At 37.6% G+C, this 18161-nt stretch overlaps 1 protein-coding gene across 1 annotated transcript; it reads right to left on the bottom strand.

Annotated features, from left to right (window-relative positions):
• Positions 1-204: 204 nt before the first annotated feature.
• Positions 205-2761, bottom strand: LOC128563374 (ral-GDS-related protein-like). Its single transcript, XM_053558672.1, has 4 exons — positions 2728-2761; positions 1608-1979; positions 1163-1485; positions 205-381 (listed from the first exon to the last, which is right to left on the bottom strand). The coding sequence occupies exons 1-4, from the start codon at positions 2759-2761 to the stop codon at positions 205-207; spliced, it is 906 nt and encodes a 301-aa protein (XP_053414647.1).
• Between the last annotated feature and the right edge of the window lie 15400 nt (positions 2762-18161).

The following is an 18161-nucleotide window of genomic DNA, read 5'->3' as shown; positions in this document are numbered from 1 at the left end:
CCCCCTGTGCTGACCTTTCCTCTGTGGGGAGGCAGAGGCCCAGGGAGGCACAGGAGAGCAGTTGGGCCCCAGTGAGTTTCACACTCTGGGAGGACAATTACAGCTCAACCCAAGGTAGGTGTTCAGGTGGAAAGGACGCACCAACACTGGGCATGGAAGTCAAGGTCAGTGTGCCCCTGACAGGAAGGAAGGGCTGGGGGCCGTTCAGGGGCTTGGACTCTGTTCAGCAAATTTGACATCTGACAGAGGAGAAAACGAGTGTCCTAGGGCCTCCCATTCTTTACCCTGGCCACCTGGATCCAGAGCCCCAGCACCCTGGCCCTGTCCTGGGCCTTCATGTTGCGGGTCCCCAAGCATGTCATTATTACAAAGCACACCACCCTATAAAAGTGAGTGAGGGCAGCATAGACTGGTGCCACCTGCTTCATGTCCATCCACTCCCACTCAATCCAAATGGACCCCAGGCACTCCCAGGGCAGCACCTTCATGAATTGCTCCTGGGGAGGAAGAAAGATCCACATGGGCACGGCCCAGGACAGCTCTGAGTCTAAAGTCACCCCTTAATTCAGGCAGGTGACCATATTCTGAGCTTTGACATTGGCTCTCCCAGAGTAGCCGGAGCCCCGGGTTTCATTCCCCTTTCACTGAGGGCATAAAACGCATAGAGCCGGGCAAGTAGAGACAGCATGTGGTATTTCTCCCAGGCTGAGGCCTCACAGACCCCACACTTCACAAGATGGCTAAGCCTGGCCCTTCCTGAGGCCACCTGTGTGTGAGGCCTTCTTTCTTTGGAGACGCACATTGCCTGTAGCAGCTACCTCCAGGGTCTCAGTGTGGGTGTCTGGTCTGAAATGGAGTACTTGCCAGATATGTAGTAACTGCTAAGGCTGGTGAGGCCTCCAGGGCAGGGGGCTTAGCAGCCTGGGGGCGGGGGAGGGTATGCTCAGTGCTTTACTCCTGCATCTAGTGGGCCAGGTCCCCACCCTGTGCTCTGTTCCCTCCCATGGTATGTGCCCAAGCAGCTGTGTGTAGCTGCTACAGACACAGGGACCATATCTACAGAAAGAAACTCAACCAGGTGGCCTCCCTCATAGGACGTGGAGCAGGGTGGGACCAGATCGTTGGCCTCTAGTCAGGGAAGGGGGTTTGAGCAGCTGCTCACCGCATCCATGAGTGTCAGCTGTTCATCCAGATGTTTGTCTGTATAGGCCATGATGGGAGATGGCCCCGCCCTGCGCAGCTTTTTCTCAGGCACAGTCCATGGAAGGCAGAGGCCTGGAATTGCCTCTGGTTGTGCCTTTCCTATTGTCACTGGCGGTGGCTCTGTCCTAGGTGCTGGTGCTGCCCTTGACCCTGGCCCTGGTGTTGGCTCCATATACAGTGGGAGATCCAGGGATGCAGGTGCCCCTGGCTCCAGGGCAGGCCTCTGTTCTCCCAGATCTGCTGCCACTGGTTCTATGGCCAGCACTGGGAGTGCTTGTCCTTCTGGAGATTGAGCAGGAGATGGAAAAGGAGATGAAGTCAGCCGCATCTGTCACTCCCTACTGGGTTATCCAAACACCCCATTACCTCCCCATGACAAAGAGAATTTCAGCCCCAAACTCTACCTTTGTGAAGCTGGTCAACTGTGGCCATCTCACCCTCTGGATCTGCGCCAATGGGCCCGAGTTGCTCCAGCCAGGCAAGAGCAACGTTTGCTAGATGCCCCAGATGTGATGTGGACGCGGTGTCCTCTATATGAGCCTCCTGAAACATGAGCCCTGCAATGTGCAGAGACTGGTCAAAGACCACAGGGTATCCTACTGGCCAGGAGATGTAGATGGAAGAGGTGGTTCTGGGGATGACAAGCGGAAGCTGAGTCAGAGGCCTGGCTTTTCCTCCGACACCTTTCCCAGGACATTCCTGTGTGTTTATATGTCCCTGGGCCTGCTCCTCCAGTCTAGAGGACAGGCTGAACTCCCCCTTCTGTCTCTGCTGCCCTGGAAGGGACAGAACTGTTCATGGATCAGGATTGGACACACTGTTGTGGGCCTCGCCCTCCCACTGCCATTGTCACCCCAGGTCAACTGCAAGGACCTGTGAACCCCTGGGCCCTCAGGGCTGTGACTGGAAGCCGGAGGTCCAGCAGGGTGCTCATGATCACTCCAGTCTGGGCTTCTGGTGCTGTTAGTGAGGGGTTGTGGAGTGGAGGAGACAACCAGAGCTGGGAAGGGGCTGTGCTGAGGATGGGCCCCTCAGGGGCAGCTCTGAGCCCTGCTTCTCCTCTCTGCAGAGACCTGCAATCCACCCACAGCTCTTTTGTTACTTTAAAAAAGTCTTGAGAGACAGCCTGAGCAACTCTCCGCTTGGCATAGGGGCAAATGCAGTGAGACACCAGGGTGGAAGAAAGCTTGTTACTAGGCCACAGGGCTGAGGAGGTGACTCAGCGGGGAGGAATCTCAAATAGGTATGAAGAATATAGGTATGACTGAAATATGACTCCCAGGTGTCAGTTGCAAAACTGGAAATGGAAGCAATGATGTGATTGCATTTCCTACCAAACCTACATTGGAAAACACTTCAAACAATATTAAAACCAGGGAGGCTGGCTGCAGAGCAGCAGCGACATTCAAAGACCACTGCTAACCTGTCCCTGCCCCAGGAAGTCTGGAGGTTATACTGAACAGTTGCCAAGCACCCCCTTCCTGGGAGCCCACCTGAGCACATGTCATGGGCCAAAATTCATACCTTCATGTCTGATGCCCCCAGAACACGACTGCATTAGGTCAAAAGGTCCTTGTAGTTACATGTCCCTAATTTCATATGACTGGTGTCCTTATAAGAAGAGGTGCTAAGGACACAGAGAGGCATGACTGAGGACCACTCTGTGAACGAGGAGATGGAAGGTGGCCACAGAAGCCGAGGAGAGAGGCCTCTGAGAGAGCTCCGCAGCCGGCAGCTTTACATGGGACTTCCAGCCTCCAGAACTGAGGAAAGTGAATTTCTGTTCACGGAGCCCTTCAACCTTGGGGCTGAGTTCTCCCAGCCCCCCAAATCTGTCCCAGCCAAATGGTTGCTACTATTTAGAGGATTTTTACTGCATGCATGATGTTTCACTTAATATAAAAGGAAGAGAATTTTATTCTAGCAACATATAAATATTGGGTCTTTTACTTATTTTTTATGTGAGGCTTTTAGGTTGCTGGATCCTTTATACTGCATTCCTCAACTCCTGGGCCACAGACCAATATGGTCTTCACACCCCCAGAAACGAGGGTGCTGAGTAGGAGGTGAGCAGGTAGGCAAGTGAGAAAATCCTCGTCTTTATTTACAGCCACTTCCCATCACTGTAATCACTGCATGAGCCCCCCTCCTGTCAGATCAGGGCATCATCCAACCTTAGTGTAAACTGAGCATGTGAAGGATGTAGGCTGTTGGCTCCTTATGAGACTCAGATGCTGCTCTCCTCACCCCACTCCTTCCATGGAAAAACTGTTTTTCATGAAGCTAGTCCTAGTGCCAAAAATGTTGGGGCCTTCCACTTTATATCATTAGTATGCAGCTTTCTTTTATAATAACAGAATTTCTGAGCATCCCTTTAGATAGTAGGGTAAATTTATTGTTTTATAAAATTTATTTTCCTTTCACTCCATTCCTGTGGGCCAAAAGTACTACTATGGCCCCTGATTTGGGGCTTGGTCACATGACCTGCTTTGGTCAATACACTGTTACGACCACTGTAGGAGCTTGACAATTTCCTGCTCTATAGACTGAAAGTCAGTGTTTGATTATTATTCTGAAATAAAGCATTTTCTCACAAAAAAGATATGTGAATCAATTAGCCAAAAAAAAAAAAAAAAATCTGATTTATTACTTTCCCAAATCAATGTCCCAGGCTTGCTTAATATAAACAGCAGGTACATAAATCTGTGTATGTGTTTGTATGAATGTTAACTATAAAAATGTTATGACTAATTAAATAATGGTATGGATGTTTTTCACATGTCATAATAATTATAAAACAGGCCCTTCTTTTTTTTTTTTTTTTTTTGAGATGGAGTCTCACTTTTTTGCCCAGGCTAGAGTGCCATGGCCTCAGCATCCCTCATGGCAATCTCAAACTCCTGGGCTCTAGTGATCCTCCTGCCTTAGCTCCTAAGTACCAGTGACCACAGATGCACACCACCATGTCTGCCTAATTGTTTTTTTTTTTTTTTTAATTTTTAGTAGAGATGGGATATCACTCTTGCCTGGGCTGGTCTTCAACTCTTGACCTGAAGTAATCCTTCTGCAGCCTCGGCCTCTCAGAATACTAAGATTGCACACATCAGCAACAAGCCTGGCCAAATATGTATTTTTCAAGACACCACACATTGTTAGACTTAGTATCTTATAGTCTGAGAAAACTTAAAAAACGAGTAAATAATAAAATGTCAATTAGTTGTAATTTCTGTTGAAAAAGATGGTTTAAGAGTATATGCCAAGAGACCTCAGGATGTAGGAGCTAAAACATTCTTCCTAGGAGTTGATATTTGAGGTAAAAAAAAAAAAAGAAAAAAAAATATTAACATTTAATACGTGTTATCAGGCCAGGCACGGTGGCTCATGTTTGTAAATCCTAGCACTCTGGGAGGCCGAGCTGGGTGTATTATTTGAGCACATGAGTTCAAGAACAGCCTGAGCAAAAGTGAGACTCCCATCTTTACTAAAATTAGAAAAACTGAGGCAAGAGAATCACTTGAGCCCAGGAGTGGGAAGTTGCAGTGAGCTACGATGTCACAGCACTCTAGCCTGGCCAAAGTGTGAGACTCAGTCTCAAAAAATATATACGTAATATATATATATTTATTATATATAATATATATCATGTATATAATACGTATGATATATATACATATATATGATACGTATGATATATATGTATATATATAAAATACATGCTTTAATAGTATAGAAGTAAAATTGTTTTATATATTCCAGGAAAAGTTTTAAGTCATTACTTTTGAAACGTTGCCCCATGGAGATCTTTGGGTTTTCTAATGCCACTTGGGTAGGGAAGGGGAGTGTAAGTCTCCTCCCACTTCCTATTCCATTGGGACAAAGTCCCACTGTATGTTATCAAAAAATTAAATTTAATGATGAAGAGAAATAGACTATCATGTTCCTTTTTTGAAAGGAATTGTTTTCTTAACTTTGGAGTGTTTATTTAGTTTACAACCAGTTAGCTAACTTACAGGCACAAAAAGACTGAATTCTCAGAATTGATTAATTTCATTAGATAAATGTTGGGTATAACTGTAATCTCAGCTAAGCATTTTCATTTGTGTGCCATTGATTATAACAATCAGGAAAGAGAATTAAGTTTGGGATCAAATTATATGATTTTTAAAATCCCATCTACTGTGGACTTGAAGGGTCTAAGTTTTACCACTAAAAATAAAGACTTTAAATCAGACACGGTGGCTCATGCCTGCAATACTAACACTCTGGGAGGCCAAGGTGGGTGGGATAGACTGAACTCAGGAGTTCGAGACCAGCCTGAGCAAGAGGGAGACCCCTTCTCTACCAAAAATAGAAAAATTATCTGGGTGGGATGATGGTCACCTATAGGCCTCGCTACTCAGGAGGCTGAGGTAGGAGGATTGCTGGAACCCAAGAGTTTGAGGATGCTATGAGCTATGACTCCATGGCACTCTACCCATGGTACAGTGTGAGACTCTGTCTCAAAATATTATATATACATCTAATAATAAATCATATATGCATACATCTCACAAAGACAATATTTTAGTCTAAAAGGTATTGAGAGTAACATTACATTTGTATGAGTTTTAATTTTTTTTTTTTTTTGTAGAGACAGAGTCTCACTTTATGGCCCTCGGTAGAGTGCCGTGGCCTCACACAGCTCACAGCAACCTCCAACTCCTGGGCTTAAGCGATTCTCTTGCCTCTGCCTCCCAAGTAGCTGGGACTACAGGCGCCCGCCACAACGCCTGGCTATTTTTTTTTTTTTGGTTGCAGTTTGGCTGGGGCTGGGTTTGAACCCGCCACCCTCGGTATATGGGGCCGGCGCCCTACGGACTGAGCCACAGGCGCCGCCCAGAGTTTTAATTTTTTTAAATTACAAAAATATTTTCTATATTTGTTATATTTTTCCTCCACTATTTTTTCCTATTACATACACTTTTATTCTTTAAAAGCACTTTTTCATTTACATCTAAACTGAACAGATTGTAAAGAGAATTCTCATATATCCCTCACTGTAACACACATGGAAAGCCTCTCTCATGATCAGCATCTCCGTCCAGAATCCCAAATTTGTTATAATCCACAAATCCACATTATACATCAGAATCGCCCAAAGCCCATACATTGCATTAGAGCTCACTCTTGGTATTGTACATTCCATGGGTCTTGACAAATGTATACATTGACATGTGTCTACCATAAGAATATCATACGGAACAATTTTCCTGCCCTAAAAACCATCTGTCTCCGCCCTTCATTCTCTTCCCCTGTATTCCCTGGTATCCACTTATCATTTTACCATCTGCAGAGCTTTGCCTTTTCTAGAATGTCACATAGGTGGAACAATGCAGCATGCAGCCTCTTCAAATTCCTTTCTTTCACTGAATGGTTTCTACTAAAACTTCTTTTATGTCTTTTCATGGTTGAATAGCTCATTTTTAGCACTGAGTAACAGGCTATACAATGGTATATCCGTTGTCTGGATATACCAGAGTCTACTTATCTATTCACCACTAAGAAATGTGCTACTTGCTTTCAAGTTTTGGCAATTATAAATAAAGATGCTATGTGCAGGTTTTTGATTTCCCATAGTGTTCAGTTCCTTTGGGAAATCATCAGGGAATGTGATTATTGGATCATATGGGAAAAGTATATTTATTTCTGTATGAAACTGCCAAACTATGTTCCAAAGTGGCCATGCTATTTTGCATTACCATCAGCAATGAATGAGAGTTCTTGTATTATATCGTCACCAGCACTGGGTGTTGTCAGTATTCTGGGTTTCAACCATTCTAATGGGTGTGCAGTGGTATCTCATTGTGCTTTTAATTTACAATACTTAATGACTAAATGAAGCATCTTTTCAACATGCTTATTTGTTATCTTTATATCTTCTTTGATGGGTGATTAAAATCTTTCCTTGTCATATTTATAAATCAAGTTGCTCACTTTATTATTATTGAGTTTTGAGAGTTCTTTGTATATTTTGAATAGCAGTCATTAATCACCTATGACTTTTGCAAATATTTTCTCTTATTCCCTGTCTTGTCTTTGCATTTTCTGGTTATTGTCTTTCATGGAGCTGATATTTTTAATTTTAATTAAGTCCAGATTATCAATTTTTTTCCTGATAGACTGTGCCTTTGATGTTGTATGTCAGAATTTATTATAATTAATTTTTAAAAGTGTAAATTTATGATTTATAAATTTACAGTAATGGTAATTACTAATTAATAAATTTATACAAAGATAATGGTCTGATTTATGACCATACTGAGAAAAATTTAAATCAAGGTGGTTAACATATGCATCAACTCAAATATTTGTTTTTTATGGTGTGGCCATTGCTCCTGGAGCAATTTTGAAAAGTGCAATACTCTGTTGTTAACTATGTTCATAATGCTATGCAATAGGGCTAAAAAAAAAAAAGGAAGGCGGTGCCTGTGGCTCAAGGAATAGGGTGTGGGCCCCTATACCAGAGATGGGTTTGAACCTGGCCTCAGCCAAAAACTGCAAAAAAAAAAGTGTGAAACTAAATGTAGAATATAAATGTCTTAACATGGGACAGCGCCTGTGGCTCAAAGGAGTAGGGTGCCAGCTCCATATGCTGGAGGTGGCAGGTTCAAGCCCAGCCTTGACCAAAAACTGCCAAATAAATAAATAAATAAATAAATGTCTTAACACAATAACTAAGACAATGCCATAAAGGTTATGTTAACCGGTTTGATGAAAATATTTCAAATTGTATATAAAACCAGCACATTGTACCCCATGACTGCATTAATTGTACACAGCTATGATTTAATTTTAAAAAACTGGAAAAACAATAACGGATTCTTCCTCTCTGAGAATTTGTACCCCTTAACCATCACCTTCCTATTCCCTCTACCCTAAGCCTATCATTCTAATCACTGCTTCTATGAACTGAATTGTTTTAAATTCTGCATGTAAATGGAAATATATGGTACTTGTCTTTCTATGCTGGGCTTATTTCACCTGGCATAATATCCTCCAATTCCATCCATGTTATCACAAATGAGAAGATTTTTTGTTGTTGTTTTAATTTGTTGTTTTAGGAACCTCTATAGTTTTCCATAAAGGATAAGCTAAATTCCATCTCCACAAACAGTTTAGAAGGGTTCCCACTTCTCCACATCCTCACCAACACTTGTTACCTTTCATCTCTTTGATCATAGCCATTCTGACAAATGTGAGATACCTCATTGTGGTTTTAATTTGCATTTTCCTAATTTTCCTAATGATTAGCAACATTCCACATATTTTCATTTATCTGTTGAACATTTGCATGTCTTCTTTTAAAAATTGTGTATTCAGGTCCCTTACTCATTTTAAAATTGGGTTTCTTCTTTTCCTGCTATTGAGTTGCTTGAGTTCCTTATATATTAATATATGAGGTTCATTTTTTTCATCGGCATATAAACATCCAATTTCTTCCCCAAAACCACTTATTGAAGAGACTAGCTTTTCCCCACTGCATATTATTGGCAAATAATTTGTCAAAAACAAATTTACTCTAAGTACATGAATTTATTTCTGAGCTCTACATTCCACTGCATTTGTTGATGTCTCTTGTTTTTCACCAATGCCATGTTTTTGACTGACTATAGTTTTGCAGTATAGTTTAAAACTATGTGGTACTTTCAGCTTTCTTCTTTATTTCTCATGATCATCTTGACCATTTGGATTTTTTGTGATTTTATATAAGATTTCAGATTTTTTATTTCTCTTAAACCTGGCATTGGGATTTTGACAGGCATTGTATTGAATCTGTATGTATGTATATATATCATGGGTAGTGAATACTTAATAATGTTAATTATGTCCATCTATGAACATGGATTATCTTACCATTTATTTACATCTTCAGTTTCTTCATGAACAGTTTATAGTTTTCAATGTACAGGTTTTTAATTTCTTTGACTAAATTTATTCCTAAGTTTATTTTTTTTTGTAAGTATTATAAATGGGATTATTTTCTTGATATCTTTTTAGCATTTTGTTCTTAATGTATAGTAATGTAATTATTTTTCTGTGTTGTTTTGCATTCTACAACCTTATTTTATCTGTTATTATTTCTAACAGTTTTTCTGGTGAAGATTGTATGATTTTCAACATTTAAGCTCATGTCATCAGAGAAGACCAATTATTTTACTTATACCTCTTTCCTATTTTAGATGCCTTTTATTTATTTCTCTTTTCCAATAGCTCTGTTATGGACTTCCAATACTATGTTGAATAGAAGTGGTGAGAGTAGTAATCCTTACCTTGTGCCAGATTCTAGAGAAAAAGCTATTGCCTTTTACCCTTCATTATAATGTTAGCTGTGGGCTTTTCACATATCACCTTTATTGTATTGAAGTACTCTTCCATATCTAATTTAGATAAAGATTTTGTTGAATTTAATCCAAGGTTTTTTCCTGCATCTAATGAGATGATAATATGTTTTTTGTTATTCTTTCTATTAAAATGATAGATCACATTTGTTGATATGAATATATTGAATCATCTTTGCATCCCAGGAATAAATCTCCACCCAGACAATAACGGTGGATGAAACGATTTATGTATCATTGAATTCAGTTTGCTAGTATTTTTTTGAAGATTTTTGCATCTTTATCCATCAAGGATATTGACTTGCAATTTTCTTTTCTTAGAATGTTCTTTTCTGGTTTTGACATCAAGATAATGGTGGCCTCCTAAAAACGTTTTGGAAGTATCTCCTTCTCTCTGATGTTTGGGAATAGTATTAGGAGGATTGCTGTTTGGTCTTCTGGCAATGTTGGTAGAATTGAGCTGAGAATCCATCATATCTTGAAGTTCACTTCAAATTAAAAAAAATAGAAACTAAGAATTGATACTTATGTTGTTAATGTTGCCTTTTGCATGCGTCTGTAGCAACAGTCTTTAAGAGGTCAAGAGACATACAATACTAAAGGAAATATTATTTTTCACTACATAGATTTATGGTAATATGATTAATGACTTTTGGTTTTTAGTCTCAGCTTTCCTTTAGAACAGAATCTCAGAGTCAAGGCTATCTTTGTTTCTTTCAGTACTTGGACACAGGGTAAGACTTAAAATAGGCTGGATTAAATGCACAGATAATTTAAATGAGAGCAGACAAAGGAAAAAAGGGTATTGCAGGAGTTCTGTAAGCTTATATTTTAAAGGGTAGAATTGTTTCTTAAATCTGAAAAATTATTTCTCAATGCAGTCACTGTCATCACTAAATTCTTACTCTTTGTATTCCCACTTGTTCTTAGCCAAACCATGTTTAATTTCAAACATATTTATTAAATCCTAATTAAATCTGTGCAGGATTATATGGTCCAATTCTTTTCTAAGCTACATATTTTCTCTCCTTGAAGCATTCAGCAAAGTAAGCAATTAATAAATATTTTTTGAAATAATCAGATGAACATGCATTAACATGCATTAACATCCCAATAGACGGATAATATGAGTTGATTGTATCTTTCAAGCTGGTAATGCCACTCTTCAATAAACTCCTGGTAAAGATTATATTCAAATCTCATAAATATGTGACTTAAATCATTAATATAACTGAGAAACTAAGAAAACAAAAATTGCATTATATAAGTTTCACTTTAAACCTTGAAAGTGAAAATTTTTTATTTATAGTTATAGATGCTCTCTATACCACTTTTTTTAAGGTTGATAAGTCAACTCTTATCTCTTATTTTTATACAGCAATCGCCTTTTTAAAATTTTCTATTAATATTTCCTTATCAACTTATCAGAAAGGTGAAAATAGCATGACTGTTCTCCATTTTACACATTAAACTAAAACCAAAGGGGGCGGTGCCTGTGGCTCAAGGAGTAGGGCACCGGTCCCATATGCCGGAGGTGGTGGGTTCAAACCTAGCCCCGGCCAAAAACCACAAAAAAAAAAAAACTAAAACTCAAAGGATAAGAAGTTGACAGGATTCTTAACTAGAGAATCTTCCAATATCAATCAACTATGAACATGTTTTCTTTTAAAACAAAGCATCTAAAAAGCTTGCATGATTTAGCATATTGATTTCAAACGAGGAAAAAACATTTAGAGACCTATTAGAGTGTATTTGCAGTTGTGGTACATTGAGGAACCTAAAGATCTCTTTCTGTTTCTAATGATTTTGCAAATAATTTGCAAATAAATTTCAAAAAGATAATTATGTATTATTTTATATTAAATAATTTTTTAACTTAAGAATTATCTATTTAGTATCCACAAAGTCACAGAATGTAGTTTGTTATATTCTGATGATACAGTAGTGAACAAGATATATAGCCGGGCGGTGCCTGTGGCTCAGTGAGTAGGGCGCCGGCCCCATATACCGAGGGTGGCGGGTTCAAACCCAGCCCAGGCCAAACTGCAACAAAAAAAAATAGCCGGGCGTTGTGGTGGGCGCCTGTAGTCCCAGCTGCTCGGGAGGCTGAGGCAAGAGAATCGCGTAAGCCCAAGAGTTGGAGGTTGCTGTAAGCCGTGTGATGCCAGGGCACTCTACCCGAGGGCGGTACAGTGAGACTCTGTCTCTACAAAAAAAAAAAAAAAAAAAAAGATATATAGCCCACTGACCAGCCAATCACCATCTCTCTCTCTCCTTGAGCCTTCCCATTTCCTGAAAGACAACAGTATTGAAATTAATAGCCCTGCTACAGCCTTTAAGTGTTCAAGTGAAAATAAAGTCACCCATCTCTCACTTTCAATCAGAATCTACAAATGATTATGCTTATTGAGAAAGATGTATTGAAAGGCAAGATAGGCCAAAAACTAGGCCTCCTAAACCAGTTATCCAAGTTGTGAATAAATAAATAATAAAGTTCTTAAAGGAAACTAAAAGCACCACTTCTGTGAAAACGCAAGTGGTAATAAAGCAAAACTGACTGCTGATACACAGAAATTTTGTGATTTGCATAAAAGATCCAACCAGCCACAACTTTCTCATAAGTGAAAACCTAACCCAAAGCAAGCCCCTGAATCCCTTCTCTATGAAGCCTGAGAGACATGAGGATGCTACAAAGAGCAGACTAAAGTTAGCAGGGGTCCATTCATGAGGTTTACAAAGGAAGTCATTTCTATAATATAAACATGCAAGGTGAAGTTGCAAGTTGAATGTAAATGAAACAGCTTTCTATTAGAAGAGGTTGCCATGTGGGACTTCCATAGATAGAATGAAGCCAATGCCTGGATTCAAAGCTTGAAAAGACAGGTTGACTCTCTTGTTAAAGGCTAACACAGCTGGTGACTTAGATGTCAAATATATTAATAGTAGAGTATAAATGTCTAAACACAACAATTAAATAAGTGAGGTGAATGGTATGTTTACCAGTTTGATGTAAACATTCCAAATTGTATATAAAATCAGCACATTGTACCCCATAAATGCAGTAATGTACACAGTTATGATCTAATAAAAAAATAGCCTTTTGCCATTCAAAAAATTCTAAGGTCCTTAAGAGTTATGCTAAATCTATTCTGCCTATGCTCTATTAATGAAAGAAAAAAAAGACCTAAATGATTGCAATGAATGCATAATAAAATTCAAGAATTTATTATTTGTGATTTTTATGTTAAATATATATATTTTTAATTTTAGGTTATTGTAAGGGTACAAACAACCAGGGTACCATTTCTGAATTTGTTATGTTTGTTATGTACAGAGGGTCCCTCTTATAGTTCTGTCCCGCACCCAAAAGGTGTCCCCCTCCCCAGGCTGACATCCTCAAGAGCTTTTCTCAGCCCTGTCTTATTCCCTTTAAGTGGGAGCACATCAATCTCTCTTCTTCTCCCCTCCCCCAGTCCCCTTCTCCTCAACTTGAATAGAATTATGCTTTTCTCTTTTTGTGAGCATGTGTTATATTGTCTACTGGCTTCATAACAAAATTGAGTACATTGGACACCTGCTTTCCATTCTTGTGATACTTTACCAAGAAGAATGTGTGTCAACTCCATCCACGTTAATACAAAAGATATAAAGTCACTATCCTTTCTTAAGGCATAATAGTACTCCATGGTATTCATATGCCACAGCTTGTTAATCTATTCCTAGATGGATGGGCATTTAGGTTGTTTCCACATCTTGGCAATTGTAAATTGAGCTGCAATAAATATTCTAGTGCAATTGTCTTTGTGATAAAATGATTTTTTTTTCTTCTGGGTAGGTGCCTTGTAATGAGATTGCAGGGTCAAATGGGAGATCTAATTTGTTTGAGGAATATCTTTGCAAAGAGTCTGTATTAGTTTGCAGTTCCAAAACATTGTAAAAATGTCCATCTCTCTTCATACCCACACCAGCATCTGAAACTCTGGGACTTTGTGATGTAGGCTAATCTCACTGGTAGTAGGTGATGTCTCAAGGTGGTTTAGATTGGGATTGGCATTTCTGTGATAATTAGTAATGTTAAGTATTTTTTTGTATGTTTGTTAGCCATTCCATTGTCTCCCTCAGAGAGTTTCTGTTCATGACATTTAACCACTGATAGATGGTACTATTGACTATAGATGGTACTATTTTTGGTTGATTAACTTGAGTTCTCTATAGATCCTAGTTATCAAACCTTTGTCAGATTCATAATATGCAAATATCTTCTCCCTTTCTGAAAGTTGTATATTTGCTTTGATTGTTGTGTCATTACCTGTACAAAAGATTTTCAGTTTAATTCAGTTCAATTTGTTTATATTTGTTGTTGCAATTGCACTGTCCCCACACTGACATACTCAAGAGTTTTTCCTGCACTTTCTTCTGGGATTTTTATCATTTAATGTCATAGATTTAAACCTTTTTTCCACCTTGAGTCAATTTTTGTAATTGGTGAAAACCTCATGTCCAATTTCAGTCTTTTACATGTGATTATCCAGTTCTCCCTGCAACATTTACTAAATAGGGGTTCTTTTCCCCACTATATGCTTTTGTTTGGTTTATCAAAGATCAGATGGCAAGTAGAGACGGGTTTCATCTCCTGGTTTTCTATTCTGTTCCATTTGTCTATGTCTCAATTTTTGTGCCAATACCATGCTATTTTTATTACTGTTCACTTGTAATATAGCCTGAAGTCTGGTAAGATGATCCCTCCAATTTTGTTTTTATTACTAAGAATAGACATAGCTATAGGGGGTGTTTTCTGGTTCCATACAAAACAAAGTACTATTATTTCCAGTTCTTCAAAATATGATCTTGGTATTTTAATGAGGATTACATTGGATCTATAGATGGCTTTAGGTGGCATATTTTTTTTAAAATGCTTCAGAAAATTATTAAAATTGTATTTAATAAATACAAATGTTAAAAAATGCTTAATTGCTATATGTAAAATACATGTTATATAATGTTTTTTTTAAATTTTATTTATTTATTTATTTTTTATTGTGGGGATTCATTGAGGGTACAATAAGCCAGGTTACATTGATTGCAATTGTTAGGTAAAGTCCCTTTTGCAATCATGTCTTGTAGGTGGCATAAATATTTTAACAATGTTGATTCTTCGTAGCAAAGAGCATGGTAAGTTTTTCCATTTGTTAATGTCTTCTGCTATTTCTTTTCTTAGGGTTTCATAATTCTCTTTGTAGAGATCCTTTACCTCTTTTGTTAAGTATATTAATAGGGATTTTATTTTATTCAGCTTATCTCATCCTATCTTACCATCTAATTTTATCTTTTCTTATCTCATCTTGCCTTGTGCTTTTTTATCCAATTGCCCGTCTATGCCTCTTAGGTGGGGAATTCGGGCCATTAACATTTATTGATCATATTTTACAATCAGATCCCTGATTAACTCCTTCAATGCCTTACACTCCACCACATCCTTTCTTTGTTCTTTGTATTTTTTGCCCAATTTTTGGTTCCATTTTTCCACTTTCTCATCAATTTTCTTGGTTCTTTTTGATATCCATATATTAAATTTCCTTTCTGTCATTTCCATTAATTCTTTATAGTTGGAATTCTCTGCTGTAGGTGCTTTATAATCCCTTGTGGGAACTGCTCTATTTTGGTTTTTCATGTTGCCAGAATTATTTTTCTTTTGTTCATTTCCTTCCCCTACTTGTTCCTTCTCATTATTTTGAGGTTTTTTATTTTTAGATTACTTTAAATTTTATTTTTAAATTATCCTGTCTCAGAGCACAGGTGTGGAAGTGACCTTTTGGTATAAGGTGAAAAGGAAGATAATGGTAAAGAGCAAAAAGGGAGAAAGAAAAGAAAAGTATAAAGTGGAAAAAAGTAGAAGAGGGTAGGAGGAAACAACTGAAGAAAAGGAGTGAAAAGGGACAGTAAGAGAGAAAGAGAGCACCAGGAGAAATGGGTTTTCCGTGGGGTGCTGCAACCACACCTGCAGCTCTAAGGGAGTGGGGAACCAGGCTTGTGGGTCCTGTGAAGTCAGGACTTCCTTATCAGCCTTGGCAAAAGCAACACCCCACTTCTGCCATATATAAAACGAAATCAGTGGTACGTTGCAGCAGGGACCTACAAATAGCTTCTTTCTTTTTTTTTTTTTGTAGAGACAGAGTCTCACTTTATGGCCCTCCGTAGAGTGCCGTGGCCTCACACAGCTCACAGCAACCTCCAACTCCTGGGCTTAAGCGATTCTCTTGCCTCAGCCTCCCAAGTAGCTGGGACTACAGGCGCCCACCACAACGCCCGGCTATTTTTTGGTTGCAGTTTGGCCGGGGCTGGGTTTGAACCCGCCACCCTCAGTATATGGGGCCGGCGCCTTACCGACTGAGCCACAGGCGCCACCCCAAATAACTTCTTTCTAAAGACTTAAGCTATAAGGACACCCAAAACAATGAGCTTGTGGTCACCTTTTCCCAGACCATTGCCATGACACCCCCAGCCAGGCCAATGCCATGACTCCCCAGCATTCACAGAAGAAAAAAAAAAAATGAAAAAAAAGATAAAAAGTTATATATAATTGTATAAGATAAAGAAAAAGAATGATGTCTTATATGAGACATTCATGTGGGAAAAACAAGAAAAGTGGAAATATCTATACCACAATGGAGGAAAAGCAGAGAAATAAAAGAAAGATTAAAAGAAACTCAAAACTGTAACAAAAATAGAGTAGCCTTACTATTGAGAAAAGTAAAAGTTAGAAAATAAAAATATTACCAAACAAAAAAACTAAATAAAAACAAGAATATAATAAAAGAAAAAATCAAAAAAGATGCAAAAATGTAAAACATGATATATGTGTTTATATATAAAAATATAAAAAATGTACTTGTAAAATATATGCATTTTATATATAATATATAAACATTTATATATATTGTAACTATATATAGTTGTATATATTATATATTAAATATATTTGTTAGTATATAGTTATATATTATATATAGTTATAATAGTTATATATATAATATGTATTAAATATGTATATTTATATAATATTTATTATATATATAATAAATGGGTTTTCAGTAGGGTACTGCAACCACACCTGCAGCTCTAAGGGAGGGGGAACCAGGTACAATATAATATGTATAAAATATACATAGTAATTAAAATATGTTAATTAATTAAAATATTATATTAATGTATAATGTATTAACATATATTAATACACATATAATATTTTATATATACATATAAATACATGTATATTAATATATATTAAATATACATATTAATTAAAAAATTATATTAATATATTATCTGTAAATATATTAAATATACATATATTATATATGTATATATAATGTATACAATATTAATATATATTAAATATACATATAACATTTAGTATACATAATGTATATAATATATATTTATACTAAATATACATATATTATATATACATATATAATATATGTATATATTAGTATATTAAACATACATACTAAAATATGTTATTAATTAAAATATCATATTAATATACATTATATATTAAATATACATTAAAATGCCCTTTGCTCTCAATCCTTGCTTGTTTCATGCTTTAACATTTAGTCCCTGTAGGACTGGGGTTCCAAAGCTCTCACCAGACTTCCCAAGAGGCCTATCAGACAGTGTCCCCTGACCACAAAGTGGCCCTCTGGGGGCAGGCGATACAGGCACTTCTCTGATCACCGTAAGAATGGCTAATCAAATTCAGCAGGTGCACCAGAGCCAATGTGCACTAGGACCCCACACATTGTTCCTCCCTGCCATTTTGCTCCACACCCTTTTAAGTATCTTTTTAATTAAAAATTATCTATTCAGTATTTATTAGGAAATTAACAGGAACTTTGTTAATTTCTGAATATGTGGTGGTGAATAGGATAAAAATATTTCACTTCTTCTTGTAACTTTTAACATAGAAATTAAAATGTTTAGCCCAAAATATAAACTTTTTTGGAAAATAACAATGACCAGGAATTATGGTATAAATTGATTGATATATAAAGAGATTGTATAAAATTAGAAATTGTGTGTCTTTATTACAAACCATAAATTATAGTGTGGTTGACTAAATAATTTAAGCACATCATTGAGAATAACTGCAAAGAGAAAAAATATTTCTTTCAAAATATTGTTGCTCATTGACAATGCACCTTGTCATCTAAGAGATCTGATTGAGATATACAAGGACTGTAATGTTGTATTCATCCCTACTAACGTAAGGTCCACTCTGCAGATTATGAAAAAAGAAGTAATTCTGGCTCTCAATTCTTATTTAAGAAACATGTTTTCTATGGCTGTAGCTGCCATAGAAAGTGATTTTTCTAATGGATCTGGATAAAGTAAATCTTCTGGAAAGAAGTCATTATTCAAGATGTCTTTAAGAACATTTATCATAGATGGAAGGAGGTCAAAATATCAACATTAATAGGAGTTTGTAAGGAGTTGATTCCAACCCTCCTGGGTGACTTTAAGGGGTTTAAGATTTCAGAGGAGACAGGTATTGTGTCTGACCTCTGTCTTGGGTCA

This window comes from Nycticebus coucang, chromosome 13 (genome assembly GCF_027406575.1).
Source record: "Nycticebus coucang isolate mNycCou1 chromosome 13, mNycCou1.pri, whole genome shotgun sequence".
Classification (NCBI taxonomy): domain Eukaryota; kingdom Metazoa; phylum Chordata; class Mammalia; order Primates; family Lorisidae; genus Nycticebus; species Nycticebus coucang.
Note: the sequence above shows the minus strand (reverse complement) of the source record. Positions and strands in the feature narration are given on the sequence as shown.